This window comes from Kryptolebias marmoratus, linkage group LG5, assembly GCF_001649575.2.
Source record: "Kryptolebias marmoratus isolate JLee-2015 linkage group LG5, ASM164957v2, whole genome shotgun sequence".
Classification (NCBI taxonomy): Eukaryota; Metazoa; Chordata; class Actinopteri; order Cyprinodontiformes; family Rivulidae; genus Kryptolebias; species Kryptolebias marmoratus.
Genome location: NC_051434.1, coordinates 24084442 through 24112099, shown reverse-complemented (window position 1 = coordinate 24112099; position 27658 = coordinate 24084442). Strand labels below are relative to the sequence as shown.

At 38.5% G+C, this 27658-nt stretch overlaps 1 protein-coding gene across 5 annotated transcripts in view; it reads left to right on the top strand.

The window, feature by feature from the left end:
- Nucleotides 1-27658, top strand: part of ptprua (protein tyrosine phosphatase receptor type Ua) — a 391037-nt gene that overhangs the window by 214896 nt on the left and 148483 nt on the right. For all 5 annotated transcript variants that reach the window (XM_017431881.3, XM_017431879.3, XM_017431882.3 and 2 more), the window contains 3 exons: nt 4189-4304; nt 9614-9785; nt 20783-21076. In XM_017431881.3, coding sequence (XP_017287370.1) covers nt 4189-4304; nt 9614-9785; nt 20783-21076 — 582 coding nt within the window. The remainder of the gene's footprint in view (nt 1-4188; nt 4305-9613; nt 9786-20782; nt 21077-27658) is intronic.

The window sequence follows — 27658 nt, the reverse complement described above, 5'->3', positions numbered from 1 at the left end:
TTGAACCTTTTCACAAGATTCTAATTTTCTGATATGATGAATTTGAGATTTTCATTTGTTGTCATTTGTAATCATCAAAATTAAACGAAATAAACATTTGAAATATATGAGTTTGTATGTAATGTATGAATATAATATAATACAAGTTTCACTTTTTAAATGGAATTACTGAAATCAATCTACTTTTTCATGATATTCTAATTTTATGACCAGCACCTGTAGGGTTGGGTGGAGGTTGGCAGCTCCACTCAAATGACCTAGGCCTTTTCACTTTGGATAAAGACCATCATCATCACCAGCATCAAACCCTGAGCCAGACCTTGGTATTTAATGTAGTGGACTCCTTTTTACACGTGATAAGAGTGTGATTGATCTTGAACAGTTTTAAGCATGCTCAAAACGTTCATAATGAGGTTGCCATAGTTTTTGACAACAATAGAAGCATATTGGATTTCTGGATAGAGAGTGGGGGTGTCATGTTCATAACATGGGACCTACATCAGGATCACAGTTTGGTTGAGGAGAATTTGAAGCAGATGTAGCCACACTGCCCTCACGGCTAGGCTACATCCATGATCATAAAAAAGGTCATGGACACAACCTAGTACAGATGTGATACCTGCGGTGGCAGCATCATCCTTGTGTTTAGTTTGAAGTGTATGATTTTATAGCATATAGCAGCATTCTAATGTGGTCAGAGAGAGTTTTGCCAGGATCCAGGATTCAGCCATGTTCTTGCAATTGAGATATACTATAACTAGAGAGAGGAAATTAAAGCCACCATGGATGAGCACCCCTTAGTGGTTGGCTGTAGTACAATTAAGAAGTAATGCCCCTCCATGTGAAGATATGGGACATTTGCCTGACTAAAAAAAAAAAAATACTCCTTGGATTTCTTTTTTCAGCTGTTGATTTTTGTTGACTCACATAGCTTTTACCTTGATGCTGTAGGTTCAAATATGCATTCATTAAATATATATATATATATATATATATATATATATATATATATAAATTAATTAATTAGTTATTGAGCCTTTACCAAAATGTCACGTCACACTGATTGCCAGCCTACTAGCAAGTTGTGAGGGTGTGTAGGTGGGACACAGCCCCACATCCTGAGTGTACAGCCTTTGTCTCTATAAATACAACTTGGTGACTCTTAAAAAAACTGATCATTTGGTTTTTAATCTTGAACAACACAGAAGCAAAGACTCTACATCCATCTTTTTTTTTTTATTCTGATGGTTCTCACAGGTTGTGTAAAGGGCTGAAGGTAGTGGGGTGTAATTAATTCTTTTTTTTTTTTTAGTTTTGATTTTGGCTCTTTATGCCTTAAAAACAAAAGTGTTGCATTTATATTAGTGTTTAGTATGTATTCATCCATCCATTACTTGGCATGTGTGTTTTACGCCCCATGACTGAGTTGTATATCAGCCACACTGAGCATACCATAGTAATTGTTTTGTATAAAGTGGTAACTGCTGAGTATGAGCTGGGTACAATTTGGCAGACGTGTAAACTGACAGCACCCTTGTGTGGGTTGTGGAGAGTGTAACATGGCTGTCATCCAGTGTGAAGGAGGTCTTGGGCTTATTAAACGTTGATAGTGGTGGTTTTTGTGGTGTTTGCTGCCTTCTTTGTAAATCTTTATCCATGTTTAAGTTCTCTGAACGTGTTGAAGCAGCATCTAAATGAGAATTCACTCAAAAATGTAAGAAAACATTTGTAAACTAAGACATATTTCCTTCCAAATAACAAAAATAACATCATTTTGCATTAGCAAAGATTTACCTCAAAAGCAACCACTAACTGCTGTTGCCAATCATTTGACATTTATGGGTTTTCACTCTTGTAATCCGTGTTTTTATTCCAGACATGTTTCAATCCAGACCAATTACCCCTGCATCATAAATAGAAGGCACCATCACTAATTTAAAGATCCAAAGCATGCCAGACAGTTAGAATACATTTGAGACTCAATTTACCTTGCCTTATTCATCTTTAACAGTATTAATTACAGCTCCACAGGTCACGTATTAAGGCTACAGAGCTGTTAGATTTCAAATTAAAACTTCTCAGGAAATATTAATGCCACTGACTCATCCTCAATTGACTTCTTTGAATGTTTAACTTATAGAGATGATTTGGAAGTTGGTGCAAATTATTCCTACTGGCAGCTCACCAAAATATCCTCCATAGAGTGTCTGCTCTGCCTGCTTTTTATTCTTCTGGAGTCACATCAGCTATCTGTACTGTACATGTGATGCTTGTGTGAAATGAGTTATTTAGGGATGAAGATATCCACATGAGGAAATCAATTATTCTCTCTGGGTTTATTGGATGAACAGAGACAGTGTGTTACTGTGAAAAAGCAAACATGACACCACTGGAACGTTATTTGGTTTATGAATACATGGAAGGCCAGTCCACCACAAAATAAATAGATAAAATAAAATTTTATTTCCTCCTGAGTATCAGCTCAATGCAGTTGCTCTTTCTTGTTGTTTCTAATAAATGATCCAACTTTGTGAAACAAAAACACAAATTCACCATGTTTTATATGTATGATCTCATGAACATGTGAGAAATGTTCTAAAATCACACAAAAAACGTGTTTTCACATGATTTCCACATGTGAAGTTAATGTGTTTTTTCTGCCAGGGCTGTGACATAATTTGTGTCAGAATGCTGTTATATTGGTTTTAAAGGGGTTTAAGTTAGCTAATATTGTATTTATCAGCTGTAAGGGGGCCATTCTTGTCATTTTTAAAGTGATATTCGGTCAGATAGTTATCAGTAGTTAGTTCCTTATCAGCCATGACACAGAATACACATTTGTTTTTTTATTAACTTTTCGGGTTTGCCGTGTCCTAATTAATTGAGAATCTAAACCAGCATAACACAAACCTGACATGAAGACTGGACAAGTAAACATATCTGAGCAGCTCATAAATCAATCATCAGCTTCTGTTAAATTTTAATATATTCTCTTGTTTCCTAGTCATTTTATATGTTGATGTGAATCTTTTTGTAACCTTAAATTTTAACATGACAGCTCATGCTGGCCTTATTTGGTTTTGTGTCTCTGTTGTGAAATATAAGGACATTCTGAGTGCCATAAATTTCTTCTTCCATTTTACTTTTGATCTCACACATACAGTCTATTCCCCTTCAGATCTAAGGTTTTACATATAAGAGCATAATAAAACTGATCTAGTCTTTACCAGGCTCTAAAATTAATGGATTCTAACCTTAAATGTACAGAAAACATGCTATGATTTATTAAACAAAACTGAAGTAAAAATACAGAGGAAGTGAGTGAAAAAAAACAAGTCCACACCATGATCAGGCAGCTTATAGAACCTCCCATTGAGTTTCAGTAGTGTTTTTCTAGTTGTGGAGGAATACTGGACCACTCTTCTTTCCAATGTTGCTTCAGTTTATTAAGTTTTGCCAACATTCGTTTCTGCACAGCTATCTTAAGGATTTCTCCTGTACACCTGTATGCTCCAAAGCAGCAAACTGACAAAAATCCTGCTTTTACAGAGGCGGTCTCACTGATGATGATCAATTAATCAGTACATTTGTTCAGCAACACCTGGGGTTGTAATGGAAAAGGAGACAATAATTAAACTCACAGGCTTTCTTATAGTACCTGTGAAGATGCCATTATGATTCAGTCTCATTCTTCAGCCTCAGGTCAGTTAGTTGTGGCAACCATTTTGAATTGGTCATAGTACGAAACTTAGTCAGTTATAGATTCACATCCACTTTCTGCAAGTTTCATAAAAAAATGTCCATTGGTTTATGAGATATTTTGCTAACAGACAAGCACACACTCACAAACATATACTTGCAGATTTGGGCATATTGGCATCCAACTTCGTCTGTCGGTGGTGGGTAAAAATATTTATGGCATTTTAACTGGTAATTTATTCTTTATGATTCTATGAAAACTTTATTTCAATCTGACTTTGAACAGAGGAAAAGCTTCCAGTGTACTGGGTAACACTATCGTTTGTGAGACTGTAACTAGGCCTGTGTGTCGAGTCATTACACAGACTCTATAAAAAACAAAAACATTTCATAGCAAAAATAAATATGTTTAGACAGCAGAAGTGAATTCCACATGTGGCACTTTTATCAGTGTGTCTTTTGTGTTTCTTGTTTGTCCACCCTCCATAGACAAGGTGGCTCATTTCTCCCGGCTCGGTGATGTGGAGGTGAATGCTGGCCAGAATGCCTCGTTTCAGTGTGTCGCCACCGGCAAAGTGTCTGAGACAGAGCCCTTCCTGCTGGAGGTGAGAACGAGAATGGGCATCTGGGGTGTGGGGATGGGGGTTCTTTTTATTTCTTATCTTTGTCTAAATAGTCAGGTCCATATATCAGAGCTTGAATTATTGAATGGTACTGGAGACTGAAAAGAAAAATAAACAGGCAACAACACAACAAAATAAAGTGTATACATATTTGTCATTTAGCTAAAAGTTTTATACTAAAGACTTACATTGATCAAAGTTTCCTACACAACTGCTGGTCAGCCTCCCATTACAAATTGTGAAGAAGGTTCCTGTGGTTAAAGCTGTTGATGATCTCAGTTGTTCTTTAACATGCTTTTGTCAGGCACACATCACAAACCTTGACTTTGCATTTAAATTCCCAAAAGATCCAAATGACTAAGTATTGTTACATGGTTGAGGTGGGAGGACCTGGGTGCAGCCATAGAAGATGCATGTTCAGGATCTCAAAGTCTAACTAGAGAAATTGTACCTTATCAGCAGTGACATCAGTTCATCAATATCAACCGAACTGATGGTCATCAGAGACAGTTTTGTTATTAGTATTTCATCAATGCTGAAATCTGTACTCTGTAGACAGTGGCTCCTAGGACAACAGATTGGCGCTGCATAGTCTGGGACGCAATGGTCAAAAGAAAACGCTGTCCCCAAAAACAGAAGAGGGGAAAGCAGAAGGGCGTGTTGGCCCAGCTAAAAGCTAGAAGACCACCATTCTGACTCTTTCTGGCCAATGTCCGCTGACTCTTTAACAAAGAGGACTTGTTATGTTTGATGCTGAGTGTTTCTACAAAGATGAAGAACTGTGCTGTTCTTTGCCTGATGGAAACCTGGCTTAACAACAACATGCCGGTCTCAGCCTTCTAGATTAACGGCCATCAGCTGTTCCGAGCGGACCGCAGCTGACAGTCAGGGAAAACACGGGGAGGAGGACTCTGTATGTACGTGAATGAAGGTTGGTGTACGAACTGTGGACTGGTAAAAAGCTACTGCTCTGAAGCCATAGAACTTCTGACTGTGAAATGTCGGCCGTAATAATGCCACGGGAGGTTACTGTGGTGTTCGTCACCATTGTTTACATCCAAATCCAAACAAAGCATCAAAGCTTGTCCATGTATGCTGTTTTATTTACATTTTACACAATGTCCTAACTTTTTCAGAATTGGGGTTGTACATTTGCGTAGTAACATGGACACTGTTCTGTTGAGAAAACAGTAACAGTAAAACAAAATAAACAAATGTCATTCTAAAAAAAGTGTGGGGGGAGACGGGGGAGGGGTTATTATTAGCTAATGTAGTATTGTTTTAGAAGACTAAAAAATGACGATGAAAGGGTCCTTATTTGAATAGCTATTAGCCTAACCTGGACAAAGGCTTTTTGCCTTTTTTCCACACTGTGTGTTGTCATGGCTAATAAGGTACAATCAATAAGTATTTGTCAAAACATTACTTCAAAAGACAGACTATCCTTTAAACCTTGTTTTGCTCGTTGAGCTGAAAGCTAAGCTAATCTTTAGCCAGTGTAAAATAAGAAAGAATATTGTATAAGTGTTGGAAGATATCCAAAAACAGAATTGTTGGTGACTGAGAACTGTTTGTTATTAAGTGTGGTTGCAGGAGAGAACAGAGAATCAGAATACTTGCAGTTTTAGTGTTAATTTTGTGTGTTAGAGTGTTAAATTATATAAATGTGTTGAGCTTGAGAGTTTGCGTTTCAGTAGCTGTGTTGTTGCAGGTTATAAAGTTAGCACTTTTGCTTTTCTAGTTTTCTGATTGTCATGGTTTTAGTTTACTAAAGCCCCTAAAATAATTACTCTTCTACAGCAACTGAAAAGAGTTTCAATTTTCCTCACCTGCATAAGAGCTAATATTAGTCTTCAAAAATCCTTCTCTGAATGCCTCAACACTCATCTGGCCTTGAAGCCTGAACATCTAAGGGTTTTTGAAATGATGGCAGAAGGGAGAAGGCACTTTGCAAATGAGATCTCAGTATTCTTGGAGATTCATCCCTGGTGTTTCTAGACAAATTTTATTTCACATCCCACTCTCTTTGCGTTAAACCCTTAGAAGATGATCAACATGAGAAAGAATCATTACAACCCGCTGCCCAAAGCGAAGTGACAATTATGTTTTTGCACATGCTTGTGTGTTTGTCTTTACCAGTAGCAAAATATCTCATGAACCAGTGGACAGATTTTAATGAAACATTCAGATAATGATCACTGAGTGTTCTTCTACAACTGTTTAAATTTGTAGTTAGCCCAACTCGAGATGGCCCAGTGATTTTATAGAACATGTAACTACATCAAATTTACAGATGTTGAACTAAAATTTGGTATGGTAGTATTATCCACAATACTAACTCTGAACACTACACATTGTGTTATATTTTTCTTAAAATTTTGTCAATAAATGTTGGTGTCAACCCTGAATATCTTGTACCAAAAAAACAAAAACAAAAACAAATGATGGATCTTAGTATAACTCTCAGAAGGTATGATAACGTATATTGGTATGGCATTAGCTTAAAGTCATGCCCAACACATAATCCAAGCACGAGACACTGGGCTACATGTTTACTTAAACCTTTGACATTGCCTGTTCAATTCAGCACAGCCACAGCTAAATGATTTCAGCCAGCACAACAATGGTTATACCTCAGTCAGATTTACAGATATTTAGCTAAACTTTGTTGTAGAAGTAGTTGATAATAACACCTGTGATTAGAGATAGATCAATTAATCGGCTGATACTGACCACTGTTATTTTCAACATAACCTGATCTTAGGCTACATTCACACTGCAGGCAAATGTGACCCAATTTATTTATTTATTGCCCCTATGCGACATATAACAGATTTCTTCATGGCTGTGTGAATGTGACATATCTGAATGGTTTTTTTTTTCATATCTGACCCAGGTCTTTTCCGTATGTGGTACTGAATCAGATACATATCCAATGTTTTCCAAAGTGACAGCAGTGTGAACGTCCATGTCACACTTCATCTGATTTTTACATTCATCAAAGGATGGAGGTCCCTCATGTCAAAATCCTACCAGTCTTGGCTACGACTCTGTATCCACATATACCCCTGCATAGAGGAAGCAGCCAGACCTCTAAAAAAGGTCATCTTTGACATTTGAGCTCTTTTTATTTTCCGTTTTATTTTATCTTGTGCAGTTTGGATGTACAGTTGGCTCTGACCAGACAGCAACTTCAGAGTCAATACATACATGCTAACTCTCGTAGCATCCATATTTACTTCCATAAACACAGCATGTGGAGTGTGAAGTCTTATCTTCTTCTGCACATGCAGGTCATTTTGTTAACTGGAGACTGTTCACACTGGAGTCTGATGGAGATTGCATTTAAAATATAATGTGAACGACCACACAAAAAAATTGGATTTGAGCAAAAAGTTGGAATTAAACATTAAGACCTGCAGTGTGAGTGTAGCCTTAGTATAAAGCTTGCATAAAAGACAGCAGACAATATGCATTCCTTCAAGGGATACTGGGCTTTTACTTACTAAAAACGTTTTAAAGTGGGATTGTAAAAGGAGGTACGCACCTAACAGTTCAACTGTGGTTCTTGGCTGAACACATAGAACCTCTCAGCTTCGCATCTTCCCTTCCTCTACCCAGTTTAGAAAAGTGAAACATCCCATTCCGTTACTATGGTCTTTTTGTTATTCCTGGCCTGTTTGATCATGAGTCTACTAATTAATGCTTTTTCTTTGATCTCCCTAACGCTGTGAATGTCCTCTCTGGACCCATGTTGAGCTTGTTTCTTCCACTCTTTCAGCTGTTTAGTAGTTTATAGTTTAGAGTCCAAACAAATCATGGGTATGATGTTTTTGAAAGACAGCAATCTCAGATGCTGTTAACATATTTTGAATTCAGAATTACCCAAGTCAATACCTGAATTAGCAATTATGCTAATTCATAAATAGAATTAAGTGGCCCTTTACACAAAGCTATTTTTCAGTCAAACTGTAACATTTATGTTGCAGTTCCACTGTTCGTTTACACGACAAAAAGGGTCCGATTTTCTGATACTAAAATGTTTTGAACTCAGAGTGAAACCTTTTAGACACTCCCATTTGCATTTTAAAGGAAGCCATAATGTGTAAAATTGCACATGCTCACCACAGACGGCTGCAGTCAATAGCTGTTCTGCCCATGCATGAGTACACTAATGAGTAATAACGGGGGTTAGCAGTTCTGTTTACGGTACTCACCCTTTTCATCATGTAGCAGCAATCCAACTTTACTGTAAGTCCAAACTAAAGTCTATGTTTTCAGCATTTTGGATGTAACTGTTTACATGCTAGGGAGACTGATGTCTTCATATGTCAGTGCCAACTAGTGGCCTGACATGGGAACTACAGCAGGTTCAACGAGCACAGCAGCAACGTGTAAACGTATGAGTTTTTTTGATCAACCTCTGAAAATCTTTAATGTTTCCATGAGATTTGTTACGTGTGAACAGTCTAGCTTTCCTTATAGGACTGCATATCACCCACTGCATTTTATGTTTGTTTTTAAACAAAAATCCACTTATGATGAGAGTTTCATTGAAATCCATTCAGCAATTCACAAGATATTTATGAGATACCAGCAGTCAGACAAACACACACAGACGTGCAAAAACATACTGCATGTGGATTAAAAAGTGTCACCTATAAACAGTGTAAAAAAAGTATACAAAAGTAGGACAAACATTTTAAAAGTAGATTTCAAGAACCAAAAACAGATAAGTCCTAATCTGTAGCTTCAGGCAGCAGCATTCAGTTGAAGCACATACTGTATAATTACATATTTTCAAACAGCAGCAGAGTTTTCCTCCTAAACCAATTCAAACTTTGGATGTCAGACCTGCTTACATGTAAAAAGCGGAAGCAGGCGACAGCTCCAATAATAATCTGCTTGTTCTATGAGAGAGCTGTATATATTGTATCTTGCACCTGGAACTGCTTATTCCGAGCGCCGGCCTCTGATTTCCTCCTCCGCTGGTTGAGCCAATTGCCGGTGTGCCTGGAGCGCTGACACATCAGCACAGCGAGAGCTGAGGAGATGTCAGCTCCGGTCCTGGTGAACGAAAACAACAAGCTGCGAGGCCTCCACAGCAAACAGTATTGTTATCACTGACATTTATCACATATTCATTATCCTGCCCTCCTCGTGTAGCAAATTACAGCTTTCCTTTGTTTTCCTGTCTGCTTTTCTCAGCTCACTGCCCGTTTTTAATCACTTTGATAGACTTGAAGTAAACAAGTGGATTTCCCTCTGTGTGCTCTTTGTCTGGCTGTCAGCGGAGAAACGGCGTGGTGCTCAACACTTCCTTGCTGTCGCGACTGAGCCACAAGCGACTGATGGCAACTTTTCAGGTGGAGGCGCAGCGTGGGGAGCAGGACCTCTACCGCTGCATCACCCTGTCTCCCAGAGGAGCCGCTGTCTCCAACTTTGGAGAGCTCATTGTCAGAGGTAAGGCAAGTCAACTGGCTGGGAAAGCACAATTTGAGCTTTTTAACACAAAGAAAAAGCTACCACACACTCAATCCACTGTTTCACTAAGTTTTGCTAATTCACTGACTGTACTGATGATTGTATTATATGACACATGTAATTATATGGTGGCTCAGTGATTAGAGCAGTCACTTCCGAGCAAGAAGGTTGGAGAATTGCTTCCCATCCTGGGGTCTTTCTGGGTGGAGTTTGCCTGTTCTTCCTGTGGTCACGTGGGTTTACTCCAGGTTCTCCAGTTTATCTGACACAAGTAAAATAACCACATAATCCTGATTCACATATAAAGCATCTAAAGATAAAAGATGAAAATGTTAAAGATTTAATAACTTTGTAAAAGAATATGAATTCCTTAGTGATCATTGCTCATTGGTTCAGGAGTAATCAATCAGCATCTTTACCTGTGTTGTAATTTTATAAAAATATAGCAACAGGGGTTGTATTATGATTAAAGACTAAATCATATTCTGACTAAAAGCTGAATTGTATTGTGATTCAAGGCTGATTTGTATCAGAATTACAGGTTGACTAAAGGCCTTATTTGTATTGTAAATAAAGGTTGAATCATATAGTTTTTTACGACTCTTATATCTTTAATAAACTGAATCCTTAGCAGTGGATCAAGATACGCCTCATATCAGCCATGGACAAGAGATGGTCAACTCTAATAAGAAACATGCCCAGATTTCTTTTCTGATATGGAGCTGATATCAGTATACTTCTAGTTCGACCAATTTCAACCAGAATGTGTAAATTAGCCACAGAGGCTTAAGACAGCCTCTCTGCTCCTGACTTCTGAGCACTTATGTAAGACATTGTTCACTGATGTTTGTGATAAAATAATTCTGGTGTCATGTTCCCTAGTTTTTAATGAATGTCTTTTTTACACTTGTATTGTATAACACTTGTATCCTTTCAAGTGAAACGTTTGCTCATTTAAAAACATCCCTGAAATCAAACTACACTCAGCAGTGGGTAACACCAGCCTGCTCTCACTCAGAGCCCTAGTATTGTTTTTCATCTCTCTGATTGTAATTTCTACTGTCTTATAACCAATACAGCGTTCGTCTCAGTCCTGCTGTTATTGTGGACATGTCTGAACAAAAGACATTACACAACCTTTAATACTGTTGCTAAGGTTTACAGCAAACCAGACAATATCACTCTCTTGTCTTCAGGTTTGGCCTCTTTGCAGTGGTTATCTGTTATTTTTTCTTACATTTTTTATTACTTTGTTTTAAGACACTCATAAAACTTGCCTCCAACTTCAGTGCAGCCTACCCCCACGCTCTGACCTGAAGCTTTAGTTGTAAAGTGTCGCCAGTTTGCTGTTCAGGTTGAGTCCGCATGGATGAGAATATTTGCACAACTAGACTTCTACTGAAAATGTAATGGCCAACTCCAAAGCATAAACCTAAAATGGATTTTTTCTATACATAAAAAAGTTTATTAATTTGATATAAATTTAATTTATCCTGATTTTAATATATTTTTAAGTAATTACAACTTGACTGTTTTTTTTTAGTATTTGTACAAGTACAAGTGATATGCCCTAACTGTCAATTTCATTTTTACATTCACAGTTAAAGAAAATACCACAGTAATTACCTGAAAAAACACAACTGGTAATTTTCTGAGAATAGCGCTGCTGCATACAGAAATGAATTAGTGCTAAATAAGGTCTAATTAGTTTTTAAATTTTGCTAATTAGTTTTTAAACTGCTTCTCACACTTCTTTCACCTTTGCTTTAAATTTCACACTTTGTTACACAACTCAGTTAGTTAAAATAACCAAACTAAGACTGCAAAGTTTCTTTTTTTCCCAACGGTGACAGCAGATCCTTTAGATCCACTCTCAGGTGCTTCTGATCCACATCAGGTAGGTGGATATAAAATACTAATAATTAACTATTACAGCCATAACTACTGGTTAAAGAGTTGAAGAGGTAATAAACGTATTAGAGGTATTAGTCTGATTTTTAATCCACTACACATAGCTGCATGAGTGGCTGATTTTTCTGATTTTTCACACATTTACACATTTTATGAGTGGTGAGAAACTGGTAAATAACTTGTAAATAACTCATGAAAGAATAAAGTAAAACCAAGCACACCATTGTTTTTCTTGTGAAATTCCCAATAAGTTTGATGTGTCACTCTTCCCATTGAAAAAAACAAAAGTTGGATCCAAAATGGCCGACTTCAAAATGGCCGCCATGGTAACCACCCATCTTGAAAAGTTTCCCCCCTCCCATATACTAATGTGCCAATAACAGGAAGTTAATATCACCAACCATTCCCATTTTTCTAAGGTGTATCCATAGAAATGGCCGACCCTGTAGAATGTAGTTGATGGATGACATAATCCTTAAACTTGCAATGCAGCTGTTGCCTGAAATGTTAAAACCACACACCTGTGTCTCTCACTCCCTGACAGCACTATTATTGAGCCAAGCTGACAGAAATGCAAAGTAGATGAAAGGCCTAGCATGCCTTGCAGGAACGCATATCGCCTGCATCCTTGAGGATTACTTTCTAAGAGCTTTATTAAATATGTTCAGTGGTTTATGAGAAATTTTCCTGACAAACACACACAGTTGACTTCAATAGTTAATGGCAAATTTTAAAAACAGATATTGTGTGATCAGATTTTTCTCAGCCTATAAATTGGGAATGACTCTCAGCTACTAGCACACCTCCTTTTAGCTCGGTATATGAAAATTGGCTTGTCAAGGTCTGCAGAAGGACAAACCCAGGCATGTAGGCTTACACAAGGAGCTTAAGAAAGGTTGATCAACAAAAACAAAATGCTGACATGGCAGCAGAAACCCACAGAACAAGATGAGGAAGTTAGAAGCAGGTGATTAATTCCAAACCGGGAACAGGTGTAGATGGGTGCAGCAGGCTGACATGGAAAAATACTGACTAAGGGGGCAATGAGACAATAATACAGAGGAGCAGGCAGGGACAGGGAGGTAACTAAACACAAGGAAGCATTACTACACAAACAAAACAAACAGAAATTAACACAAGATAGCAAACACAAAAACAAACAATAAAACAAACAATTTTGTGACATGGCTGAGTTATAGTTTTTGGTGATTGATAAGGTTCTTCATGAGATATTGTGCTAACTCAACAGACATCCACACTCATCCACAGGGAATTACATGATCACACCTCCCAAAGCAGTGGGCGATATTAACCCTCACACAGTCACTGTACAAAAACTGTAAGTCATTGAAGTGTATGGACATTACATGTAGGTTTTTTTATTTGTCAACAGTGTTTTAAGTAGGATATATGAAAAGGTAAAATGACAGTTCACTCTTAATTTTGAAGAGAAAATTATGAGCTCAGATATAGAAATCAATGGGAGCTTGTGTGTCAATACACACTGGGGTGAATTAAAAGTTAACCATATAGTCCTAAAGCAGCAGGACACACACTGGGTGAGAGAAACCAAAATACCAACATTTTGATGTATTAACTGTTTAAGAAATGTAGGGACTGTGGGACTAAGAAGAGCTAGTTTGCAAAGAAAATAAAAGTTTAGACTATTAGTGTGACAACATCATCTAAGTTGAACATTTTGTGGTAAAAATATTTAAAACTTATTTAAATAACTGAAACTGTGATCATGTATAAAATGCTGGTTCAGACATAAAATTTCCCTTTCTGTGATCTGTTTAGGTTTTGAATGGCATTTATGCTGTGAAGTTTAACTGAGCTACAAAAAGCTCTTGTTGTTTATATAAAAGTTTTTGCTATCTTTTGCAAATGCCATCAGGAATATATTCCTACTAAAAATACAAACACACTATTCCTAAACAAATCACGTTTCAGTGTAATTTTGTATAGTTTTTTTTTCTAGGGGGAGAAGTTGCAAATTGAAAACTGTCACTGTCAGTCTAGAAATATGATTCTCATTTCAGGTGTGAGAGGTTCTGGGTGCAAATCTCAGACGAGCCCCCACTTATCACTGGCCGGCTCAGTGTTAGTGGCAGAAAAGGGAAACAAGACAGGTTTCCATGCCAAACATTGATTTATTTTCAAAAGTAAAAAGAAATCATAAAAACTAAATGTGAAGTATTTATCAATCAGTAATGTCAGTGGTCCTTGGTTAAATGGAACATGCATGTGTGAGTGTCAGTACTATACACAAGCAAACACACAAACCTGTAACTGCTGCTCCTGGGAGAGAGACACACAGATAGACTGAAACACCTCCCCTCTTTAAACAGTTTCAGGTCAGCACAGTAAAAATTAAAGTGGAGGAATATACTCAAAAAGGAAAATTGACTTTGTCTCTATAGTGACAAAGTTGGTTGTGTTTTTGTAACTCACATATGTATATAAAAATAAATAAATAAAGACTTGATTTGTGTTAAAAATAGCTGTTGTTAATTTTGCAACAGTTAAGTTTTTATTTTTCTAAGCAAAGTTTTATTGATATGTTATTGCCTCTTGTTTTTGATGTTTACCCTTTTAACACAGTAATAAATACATTAGCAAAGAATTGCAACCTGTTCTGGCAAAATCAGTCATAATGAGCTCAGGCGACATGCATGAAAAGTAAAAATGTTGATTTTTGACGTAATTGAGATTTGCAAAAACAAAGCGTCCATAAAGTCACCATCTTCCAATCCGACTAACTAAAATAGCATATAATCTTCCTTATTTACTTTTAATACACAGTTTTCCATTAATTTTGTTTTCAGAAATAAGCCTTTTATTTCTAATCATATAAGTTTTTTTTTGTTTTTTTTTCTTCTAATGTACAGTTTTTCTCTGCTGGTTGCCATCGTGCTGGAAAACTCCTTCAAATAATGTTTGACATCATTGTGAAGCTGGGGTGGTTCCCCTTTAAAATATGGGCTTTGAGTTCCTGGAGACACCACTCCAGACCAATAAATATTGTGCTTTCACTTGTTGATAATTGGACAAATTTCAACAAACTATATATCATTTAAAATATTTTAAGATGAAAAATTTGTCATTGTGACTTATTTTGCCAAAACAAGTCACAGTTATTTGTTTGCAAAACTTTGTTCCTGTCTCTTCATTTAGCAACATTTCAAGTTTAATATTTCAAATGACCCAACCAGGAAGCAGATATGTAGGACAACCAGCTGGTTTACGTTCTCATTTAGGGGTTCTGGGCCACAGTTTTTTTTTTATATGAAAACATCACATAAAGTAGATTTTGTTACAATAACCTTTCATTGATTGAACAAATATATTTCTTAACCAAACTTCATTTTTCCACATGGAATGTGTACTTGTCATCCCACTCTTCAGGATCACAGAGATCCTCACCCTCAGACTCACATTAACAGTTGTGCACCTGCTACTTCACCTATAAAATGAGCAACAATCCATTATGTCTGAAAAATACACAAGAGACAACCATTACAGTTACTATAACATTACAGCAACAGATATAACAATAATCCATCTCTTTAGTAACCAAGGTCTATCAATCTAGCTAGCTTTGTGCGTAGTTGAAACCAGAAGTTTACATACACTATATAAAAAGACACGTGCATTTTTTTCACACTGTCTGATGTGAAATCAGAATAAACTTTTCTCGTTTTAGGTCAATTAGGATTTTCAAAATTATTTCTATTTGCTAAATGCCAGAATAATGAGAGAGAGAGAATGTTTTTAAGGCATTATTTATTACTTTCTTCAAAGTCAAAAGTTTAAATACTCTAAGATTACTCTACCTTTAAACAATTTGGGACATTTGATGTCATGTCTTTGGAAGCTTCTGACAGGTTTATTGATAACATCTGAATTAATCAGAGACACACCTGTGGATGTAATTTAAGGCACACCTAAAACACACTGCTTCCTTATGTAACATCATGGGAAAGTCAAAAGAAATCACCCAACATATCAGGAAGAGAACTGTGGACTTTCACAAGTTTGGTTCATCCTTGGGTGAAATTTCCAGATGCCTGAAGGTGCCTCGTTCATCTGTACAAACAAGTATATGCAAGTACAAACAAGATGGGAATGCTCAGCCATCATACCACTCAGGAAGGAGACGGGTTCTGTGCTTTGGTCCGAAATGTGCATATCAACCCCAGAACAAATCAAGTCTTGGTGAAGATGCTGGCTGAAGCTGGTAAGAGTTTGAACACAGAACACTGAAAGAAGTTCTGTATCGACATTGGCTGAAAGGCTACTCTGCCAGGAAGAAGCCATCACTTCAAAAGAAACATAAAAAAGCCAAATGAATGTTTGCAAATACACACAGGTAAAAGAGAGCTTAATTTTTGGAGACATGTCCTAAAAATTGAACTGTTTGGCCCTAATGACCATTGTTACGTTTGGAGGAAAAAGGGGGAAGCTTGCAAGCCTGAGAACACCATCTTGACTGTGAAACATGGGGGTGGCTGCATTATGTTGTGGGGTTGTTTTGCTGCAGGAGGGACTGGTGCACTGCACAAAATAGATGGCATCATGAGGAAAGAACATGATGTGGAAATACTGAAGCAACATCTCAAGACATCAGCCAGGAAGTCAAAGCTTGGGTCTTCCAAATGGACAGTGACCCGAAGCATACTGCCTAACTGGTTACAAAGTGGCTTAAGAATAACAAAGTCAGTGTTTTGAAGTGGCCATCACAAAACCCTGACCTCAGTCCTATCAGAAATTTATGGGCAAAGCTGAAAAGGCATGTGCAAGCAAGGCAGCCTACAAACATGGCTCAGTGACACCAGTTCTGTCAGGAGGAATCGGCCAAAATTCCTGCCAACTATTGTGAGAAGCTTGTGGAAGGTTACTCAAAACGTTTGACCCAAGTCATACAGTTTAAGGGCAATGGTACCAATACTAAAGAAGAGTATTTAAACTTTTGACTTTGAAGGAAGTAATAAAATTGCCTTAAAAACATTCTGTCTCTCATTAATCTGGCATTTAGCAAATAGAAATAATTTTGAAAATCCTAAATGAAAACCAGAAAACAAGAAAAGTTTATTCTGATTTCACATCAGACAGTGTGAAAAAAAATGCATGTCTTTTTATATAGTGTATGCAAACTTCTGGTTGTAACTGTATGTATGTGTGTGAATGAGATAGACAGAGACACAATAACAGTAGCAAAGCTGATTTATATACTGTATATGTTTTTAACTGTAAACATCGGTTCAGAAACAGTGCTCACTGTTACTTATCAAATAATTAGTGCTAATCCACTACACATAGCTGAGCATAGCATGAGTGGCTTCAGACAGCTTTATCTCAGTTGATACAAATTCTGCAACCTCTCAGCCTAAACCATTACCTGTTGAAGCCTTCCTTGTTTTTCCGTTAACAAAATATCTCATGAGCTACTAAACAGATTTTATTTGCAAAGACTTTTGGACAATTACCTTGAATGTACATCTACAAATGTTTAACTTTTGGAGTCAACTCAATAAAAGACATCTACTCAATTTCAGCAAACACAAAATGGCTATAACGTAGTCACTTTTACAGATAATGAGCAAAAATATGTGTGATAGTAGTCTAAGAGTTATTTACTACACATAGTCTGAGTGTGAGAATTTGCGATATTGCACGAAACCTTTCAATGTTGTGATGATGACGCTCGACTGAAGATGCCATCTCCACTGCTCTTCACTCTGCCCTTACACATGTGGACAAGAACGACACTTATGTCAGAATGCTGTTTATTGACTTCAGCTCAGCATTCAACACAATCATTCCTCAACAACTCATTCACAAACTGGATAGTCTGGAGATCAGCACATCACTGTGCAACTGGCTACTAGACTTTCTGACCGGAAGACCACAGGCAGTGCGGGTTGGCAACAAAACATCCAGTATCACCATACTAAACACAGGGGCACCCTAAGCTGAGTCCCCTCTTGTTCACCTTGCTAACCCACGACTGCGCACCAGTACTCTCCTCCAACTTGTTCATCAAGTTTGCGGATGACACGACGGTGGTGGGTCTCATCAGCAACAACGAAGAGTCTCACTACAGGTGGGAAGTCAGTCGTCTGGCCTCCTGGTGAAAGGTAAACAACCTCTCTCTGAATGCTGAGAAGACCAAGGAGATTGTTGTGGACTTCAGGAGAACCCACAGACAGCACACTCCTCTGTCCATCAACGGCACTGCTGTGGAGCAGGTGAGCAGTACAAAGTTCTTGGGTATGCACGTCACAGAGGACCTCTCCTGGACCACCAACTCAGCAGCACTGGCCATTTTATTTTCTGCACAAACTAAGAAGAGCTGGTGCCCCCACCGCCATCTTAACCACCTTTTACAGAGGAGCCATCGAGAGCATCCGAACCAGCTGTTCTACCGTGTGGTATGGGGCCTGCACAGTATCTTGAGCCAGGACCCTCCAGCGCATTGTAAGTGCAGCTGAGAAGATTGTTGGCACCCCCCTCCCCTCCCCTCCCCTCCCCTCCCTTCAGGACTTGTACAGTAATCGCCTTACACAGAAGGCTCTCTGCCTGGCAAGAGATGCCACCCACCCACTGCACAGCTTCTTCAGCCTGCTGCCATCAGGGAGGAGACCTCAGAGTCTCTGGGCTAGGACCAGTAGACTGAGGGACAGCTCCGTCCACCAGGCTGTGAGGATGCTCAACTCACTCCCTGCTCTCCCACCCCTACCCATCCTGCTCATAATACACTCCACTCAAGTAGACTAAACCCTCCTCCAACCGTTTTGTACTGGAATCTTGCACAAACCGATGTGCCGATATGGTTTCTGCCCCCCCCCCCAAAAAAAAAAAATAAAATACTGAACTACTGCTCCTAATATTTAGATAATTTGCAGGAAATTACAATTATTTCAATGAATTACAATCAATTTTAATTACAAATAATTCATTAAATAATTAAATAATAATTTTTTTAAGGTTTGCCCAAAAGAGCTACACTTCCATCGTTTCTTAGCTTGAGATGATCTTAGTTCAAAACTCTGGTAAAAAGTTATCAGGCAATACACATTTCTTTAAAGAATGCTAGGCCATTTTACTTTTCATTTTAATATGAAAGTAATTACATTTTATGAAAGACCAGCCTGATTTATTAATGCTCTGGGTAGAATAGAGAGCTTAGCTGAGCTGTGACATCATCAGTATCCTTCTGTTCCTTGTACCATGTCTAAAATCTAACAAAGATCCACAATTGTTATTTTAAGGCCTTTTTTACTGAGATTTTGATACCAAGCAATTATATTTCTTCACAAAAAGCCAAAACCGGGAGACTGTATAGACATTTTGTTTAAAGACAAATTAAAAGTCTGCCTTTAAAGATGCAGAGTTATTCAGTTGAAATGCACCATATCTTCCTTTACGTCCCAATAAATCACGTCATAAAAAGCTCCCTGGGCAGGTGCTGTCACCCTGCTATAGATCAATCAACAACCCTTCGGTTCCTCACCTGCAGCATCATGGGCTGAACTCCTTTTTCTTCTTCCCCATTGGAGCGGGAGGTTTTACAATCAGAGAGGACAAAATGAGTTCAGTAATATTCATGCAAATCAGGTTTTATTCAGTGTCATTGGAGTGAAAATTAAGAGTTTTCAGCATTCAAGTGTTTACAGTCCTGATGTGGTTGAAATATATTTTTTTAGGAATAAATACACTGAGAGTCAGACATAATGATAAACGTTACTGGAGCTGGGGAAAATAAAACAAAAAATTAAAGGCTGAGCATTCCTAGAAGGACTGCACATCACCCGCTATGACCACACCAAATTTTGCTCAACATTATTGAAACTGACTAAGTTAGAGCTATTTTTTGTCCAACTGGGCTGACTCCAAGCGGTAATGAGTGGTAGATGAACAGGTTGTGATTTTTATCTCTGCTAAGGAGGTCATGCTTTTGGTGGTGTTGGTTGGTTTGTTTGTTTGTCTGTCCATTACTGTTGGCAAGATTACCTAAAATCTAATAAACAGGTTTTGATGAAACTTTCAGATAATGTTGAGTTTGTTACAGAAAACTAATAATTATACTTTGGTGGTGATCTGGATCATGGTCGAAATCGAATGTTTCTTTAATGATGCTATGACCTTGGCTGAGGTTTGCACTCTCTGAGTGCTTCTAGTTCTTTCAGAGTTTCATAGAAATCTGTCCGGGGGTTCATGAGACATTTTGCTAACAGGTAGATAGTTTTGAGTCTAACAATTATTGCCAAACCTTTACAACTACACATACGTATAGAACTATACACATACTGCAAGCACTACAACATAGAGTTGTAGTGCTTGCAGTATGTGTTGTGAATGACTCTCAGCTACTACCACAACAAATTTTAGCTCATATTTGTAAAACTCAATGAGTTATAGCCATTTTAGTGTTGACTAATATTGATTAGCTGTGGTAGCCATCTTAAAGTGAGGTGACTTCAGAAATTAATCAGTTGTAGATGTACATCCACTGATTGTTTTCTGAGAGTTTCATTACAATCCATCCAGTGGTTCATGAGACATTTTGCTAACAGGCAGAATGAGGTGACTCTAACAGTTAAAGTATGAGTTGGGGATCAGTCTCAGTTACTACCATGTCAAATCTAAGCTCAATATCTGCAAAGTTGTATGTGTTACACCCATTTTTGTGTTTACTAATGTTGATTAGCTGTGGTGGACATCTTGAATATTTTTGACTCCAGACTTTAAATCAGCTGTAGATGCCCATCCAGTGACTACTCTCTGAGAGTTTAATTCAAATCTATCCACTGGTTCATGAGATATGTGGCTAGCTGCATAGACAAACACACACACAGACAGGTGGAAAGCTCTTATTACTTTTTGTCTTTGATAGCAGGAAATAAAAAGTCATGTCAGATAAGTTCATTCCAGCTAAACTTTGCAAAACATTCTTTTCATCGTGATTGCTTTCAAGGACAGAGTTTGTGTTAATATTCACAAAAATAGGATTTTGTGTGTTCTACACTGACAGAACCTGGTGTAACCTTTTTCTGTTGCAGTGCCCCCGACACCAATTGCCCCCCCTCAGCTCCTGCGGGCGGGCCCAACCTACCTGATCATCCAGCTCAACACCAACTCCATCGTCGGGGACGGACCGGTCATTCGCCGGGAGATCCAGTACAGGGCCAGCCAATCAACCTGGACTGAGACTCATGTTGTGGGCTCTCTTACCTACAAGGTTTGGCACCTGGAGCCAGACACAGAGTACCAGATCAGTGTCCTGCTCACACGTCCCGGAGAGGGGGGCACCGGAGCACCTGGACCCCCGCTGGTCAGCAGGACAAAGTGTGCAGGTAAGAGACTTCCATGACAAACATGGAGCTGTGCTGACAGCCAGGATGAATCTCAGTGGCCGGGAAGGATTTCCTCTCAGAATGAATTGAAAAGGCAGGAAAAAAGGAAATCATTTTTACAAAGTTTACAGTTTCATTCTGATCCTAATCAAAGTCTCTCAACTGCTTAAAATATATAGGGATATTATTTTGGCTGAAGTAAAACAAACTTATTTAATAATTGATGATTTTTTTAATCAGTTCAGTGAAACCCTTTCAGACCTGAGAAGGTCCTTCAGGTTAAAACCTAAGGTTTCACTTTTTAAAACAACACTGTACAGACTCACAATAAATGAATAGTCTGGCCATTTTTGAAGTGATGTTCTGTAAACAGCTATTAATATTGATTAGTTTGCTGAGACTGGAATAAATGCTTGGACTGACTAGACACTCCGATCAGGTGGACTGATAAAACACTTTACCCTTTGGGGCAAACTTGAAAAGTTTAGTCACTCGGATTTTATTAAACACAGATACAAACATTGAGGTGAACCAGAAATCTTACATTTGTCTGTATTCAAGACGAAACTTAACCTATGTTTTTGTTTGTTAGTTTATTTTGTGCTGTTAGTTGTTAGAACAAATTTAAAATATGAGGACAGACTTTCTGCTTGTAAACCAACAGGCTTGTAGAAATGGATTTTTTTTTTCCTGGAAATGTTTTTTGTATTATGAACAAGAGCAAGTTTATTTTCTTCTATCTAATGTTTGCAAAAAACACAGCAGTCACACAGACTCTGCTTAATACTAAAGATACTAAAGGACCTATTAACCTATCCTTTCTCATAATATACTTCAAAGGTCATGCCCACCGACCACCCAATGACCCACAAACATATGCCTGAATTTCTGTTAAATCTGTTTGTACACTGAGTTACACCATAGCTTTTCCTCGTTGTCTCTTTGTTTTGGTGCTGGTCCAAAAGTCCAAACTCTTTGAGGCAGTGGTCTGTTTGCAACTTCACTGAGAAGAGAGGGGGGTAAAACAGAGGTAGAGGGGCGTGACCAGACTAAGGAAGATTTCTGACTGCAACATGAGCATGACCACTACATCCATCGCATGAAGATGAATGACGATGTCCACCCACAGTATTCATCAGTTCCACCCCTACCCAACCAAGACTCTGCAGTGGGGAACTCTAACAACACGTGTGATAAGTTCTGTTGGTAACCAGCAGGCTGGAGAGGCAGAACAACCTGCTGAGAGTTTCCTGTCTGCTCCTGCCATCAAACTATTAGATTCATACAAGTTTGGAGCAGCATTAGGGACCTGTGTCAAACTGCTATGACACATTGCTCACCTTCAGCTACTGAGAGCAAAGCATGTTTGTTGTCATTAGGATCATGGCAGTCTGATGCTTTCTCATAAAAAAAAACAAAAACAAAAACAAACAACAACAAAAATACTAAATCCAATTATTTAAAATCAATCTATTTCATAATCTGCAGTAATTTATATTTTTAAGATTTCATAAAAATTCTATGAAAAGCCTAAAATATTATGATAAAACCAACAGTTGAAGTACCACACCCTTGTGTTAAGCTATAGGAGACAGTCAAGGTCAAAGATCAAAATCTTTCCTAGCGTTTAACTTTTTTTCCTATTTGATGTCTTGCAAACAGGGTCCTCTCACCAGCACTGATCTGATGTGTGTCTTAACCACAGTGCTGCTCATTCTGGGTGAAACGACACCCTGCTGCTCTGTTGAGTAGACAACATGATGTCCATGTCACCTGCTACACTCTGATTCGCTCACATCAGCACCTCTGCTCGCCCACCTCCTGTCGACTCCCATTTCTCACATTTGAGGCTTTTTCCTGAGGCTGAAAGAAAGGTTCTGTGATATGAAATTCTGGATGAATTTGTCCTCCCTATACGTCTTCGTTTTGGACACTTGTTGAGCGTGACAGTTCAGCCTACTTCAATCCCATGCAGCTTTTGATGAGACCATGTCCATTTCAAATGCTAAGTGGGTTAGGTCCGTATTGGCTTTTTTTTTTTCTTTCTCCTAGACTTTTGTTGGGGCTAAAGCCTGACAAACTTGGTGTGACTGGTGATGTCCCATGGTCACCTGAATTCAATCTATTTCTTAAAGAGATAGTTCAGTCATTTTTGAAGTGATGTGTCAGATAGATATCAGTAGTTAGTACCTCATCAGCTGTGACAGCCATAGATCACAGTCAGCTCAAAACAGAGGAGCCAGATAACGTTAGTTTAGCACTTCAGCTAACTTCACCTAATGTTTGCCAGAGAACAATTATGCCCCTTTTACACCGGCTCTTCTTTAGAAGTCCCACTCTACTCCGCTCTACTCGGCTCGGCTCTATAAAGAATGCATTGCGTTTACACCGGCCAGTTTGGTCTGTAGCAGAGGAACGCCTCCTCGTGTTGCGGGGGGCGGGGCCATGGCGCGGGGGGGGGTGCGCTACGAAAACTTGGCACCAGTTGTGTAAACAACGGAAGCGCTATGGACAATGTTGGCCCTGTGTTGTTGCTGTTTTTTAAACTTATGGGGATTCTCCTGAGACTTCAGGATAAGAGGCGCAGTGGAAGAAATGCTCTGGATGCTGCGATTGTTGCGCGGAGTAGGACAGCTGTTATCCGCCGGAGATTTCAGGCTTTACAGCTCCTTCAGCTGGGGGACAGATGGCAGAAACGTTGCAGGTTAAGCTAATGCTGTTGTTTATATTCCTACCTTTGCTCTTTATGCTTGCATCTGGTCACACCCACGACCAATGAGTGAACAGGAGCTAAGCTTGCGCCGCCCACGAAGCAGGGCTGGCCCGGCTGGCCCGACTCCGAAGCAGGGACCAAAGAAGCAGGGACAGAGTGCGAAAAATTGTGGGTGAAAACGTGCGCAAAGTGAGCCGAGTAGAGTGGAGCCGGGACCTTTAGAGCCCGTGTAAAAGGGGCATTACAGTCCCAGTCAAGCTGAAAGTTGTCCAGTGAAATGTCCAGAGAAAAAATGAACATCATTGTCAACAAAACAATAAAGCATCCTGATCATCATCAGTCAACCAAATATCACACAGTTCTAAGAATTGCTATAGTTTTGAGCTATATTTTATGTTCTATTAAATATACTGTGATTTTTAAGTTTATAGACAAAGCACTTTAATTTACAAAATGAAGAACTGTTACTTTATTCTCACACAATACACAAATACATACAGTCCATGCTCTCACATGAAACACTTGAGGAACTTTGTTTTCAAAAACACAGGAATGTATTCTATTAAAAAAACAACTTAGATATGTTAGGCACCTTAAATAATATTTGCGGAAATAGGTTTTGCTGTAATTTTGCTGTATATATATATATATATTATATATAAACCTGTTCCATGTGCCATTTTTGCTAGGTTTTGACAGTCTTCAGACACAACAAGAATGCAGTGGATTCCTTATTACATGTAAAAAAGTGCAATAGTTGCACAATAGTTAGGTGTTGAATGAGGAAGGAAGAGGAAATAGGGGCTTTACCATCGACCCTAATGACACAATAAATTCCAAAATACAGATTCATTCAAATCATCAATTCTACCACATTTTTTAAAATATTGTGGATAATCTGTGTTCTGTACAAGCAGCATTTATTTCACAACACCTCCAGAGAGTCTTTGCTCAGCACATGTGAGTTTTGCACATGCTATGAATTCTAATCATCAGATGATCTTAGTGTAAAACTCTGGTATGAAAGGCAGTTGGCAATTTGCATTGCTCTAAGAAATGCACAATCAAGGATGAGCATTCTTTGAAGGAGCACTGTCATGTTTGGCCAGAGGCGAACCCAGAGAGCAGACTCATGCTAAAGAACTAAAGAAAACTGATTTATTAAAATAAAAACAAAAGCTGACGAGGCAGCGAACAAAAACATAAACTAAATTCTGGAGCATAGATGGAACACGGGAATGGACGGGACAAGACTCTGATGACATAGAACAAGAACAAAGAATGAGGACAAATGAACAATGATCCGACGGAGTAGTGGAGAAAGTGACAGGGTTTTAAACACAGAGGAAACGAGGTAAGTGGGCACAGGTGAGTGAACATAATTACTGGCAGGTGGAGATGGGTGTGGCAGGTGAACTGATGACAAGACTGGGGAAGAGGTAGATGGAAACAAACACAGATACAAGAGACAAAGACAAAAAAAACAACAACCAAAATCAAAAAAATTGTTCTCTTTGAAATCTGCTTCTGCATACTTGTTCTATTTTTGTCTTTTTATGGTAATTTACAGTTTTAGCTACCAGTTTGCTACTTCGGGGTTTTGATTTTAGTTTTAGACTTTAGTTACTTTTAGCTTATCTAGCTTGCTGATACTTGTAGCTAGCTGGTTGCAACTTTTAACTATTTATGTTGTTTAGCTTCTTTACCTGTTAGCAAGTGTTTTGCTCCTTTTACCTTTGAGCTATGTTGTGCTTTTTTAGCTTTAACAACTCAGTTATAGCTTCTTCAGCACTCACATAGCAATTTTGTAGCAAATGCAAATTACCTAGCTTTATCTTTTCTTGTATTGCTTTAAAGTGGAATGCTGATGGGGAAATGGAAACAAGCTACAGCTGACTTTCCAAACTCAGATTTTAAGGATATAGATGGGTCTAACGAGAACCCAGAAGTCCTCATTCCCAGCCTTAAGACAGTTTACACACCCTTGCAAAGCTCCATACATAAATGGATGAAGCCTAATTACTGCTGTCATGTGTGAACATTAGAATTACACAACATGTCTCTGTCACATTGAATGTCCTGTTTTGAGCACAGATGAGGTCATTTCTGCTCTTTGGCCTTGCCTTGATCTCCAAGTGTGCTGTAGAGACCGTAGATGAAACAGGAACAAGAACAATGCCCCTTAGAATGCCTGCAGTGAAGCTCTGCGGTGTCACTAAACATGGATCACAAAGTAATAATGTACATGAATGGGGCAATGTCAAAAAAGAGAAATCACTTCTGAGGGGACAAAAATGTCCCACAACAATTTGCTGAACTGAAGGACGTTTGATCTTCCCAAAACCACAAAACATTAAAAGTACGCCTGAGTTTTGCTCTGACAGCTAAAACTAGCTGAAACATTCCCCACAGAACAAAAACCATCAATCATAAACAGAGAATTCAGAGAATTTAGTTACAGAAAATTGCTTTATGGGAGTCTGAGAAAAACTGGTTTATATCTGATTCCTCTTAACAATTTCAGCCTCGTGTAGGAGTCTAATTCTGTTTATATACATATATATATGTGTGTGCATGTGTGTATCCAGTGTCCGGTGGCGGCACACTTAAGTGGGCTGATCTGAGGCACAAAACTCCCAGGCTGAAAATAAGTCTCACTCCAGCCCCATCCTATTAGTTCTGACATCAGTCACAAAACATGGAGTAAAGGGCAGAAGTCTTTCTTCAGGTTAGGCTTATGACTTGCCAAACAAGAGCTTGGATATATATTTTTTTCAGGCTTATCAAAGAACTCTTTCTCCAAAACAACATATTGGTGTAAAGGAACTCTACATTAGCTTATATTAAACCTCTACACTTTTGCTCACATTATATCTGTGGAGGTATGTTAATTGTGGCCAAAAAAATGCAATGTCACTGATTTGGATTTACTTTGGTTTTAAAAACAAGAAGTTACTCAAATCTACTCAAATCAAAGACTTATCACAACCTCCACGTCCTCTGAGTTGTATCTGGATAAATATCAAGTCTTCTGAAGAAAAACTAGTCTTCCAGGGCTGGCCAAGGAGGACTTTGTCTCCAGACTCCAGAACTGGACTTACACTAAAAGCAGGATACTAGCTAAAATTTTCAACAAACTTGAATCAGTGATATTGGAGCTGGATACAAAGTAAAACCACTAAAAATATGTCACTCAGAAAAGTGGAACTATTTCTGATCCTGAGAATGCAGCTAACAAGCAGAGCGACCAGCTAACTAGCATCCAAGCTAATATGGTAAAGCTTTCCTCGATGAATGAATGCAGTAATGAGGAAGAAATGTAAAGACTAGGCAGAATAATATTTGACTCGTGAGCCTCCCGGTGGGCTCAGAAGGTCCACAACCTAGAGTTTATGAATGATTTTTTCAAAACTTGTTGGGGCTTAAGGAAAAGTCCAGCTTGAACAGAACCCAGTCAATGTACTAAACCAAGAGATGGCGAGCAGCCACTATCAATTATCATCAGAGTGACAAAGTTTCAAACCAGCAATGCTATTCTATGCCATGCTGGAGAGGCTTTTCCCTTGCTGCACAATGGGAAAAGGATATACACTTCCCTGGACTTCACACAGACTGTGGACAGACAGAGGGGTGGCTTTCATTCCATGGCTGTGCTAATGTTAAATTCTGCCTCCAGTACCTGGCTGCTATACACATCATCATGTCAAACAGCCACAGCCATAACTTTGAAGATCATGTGTAGAGTAGCCAGGCCTAGCATTGAAGTTTGTCTACAAGAAACTTAGGAAGTCTGCTCTCATCAAATTCAGACTGTAAATATGACTATGGTGTAGTCTCAGACCTGGCTTCTGCATTCATCAAAACTTATT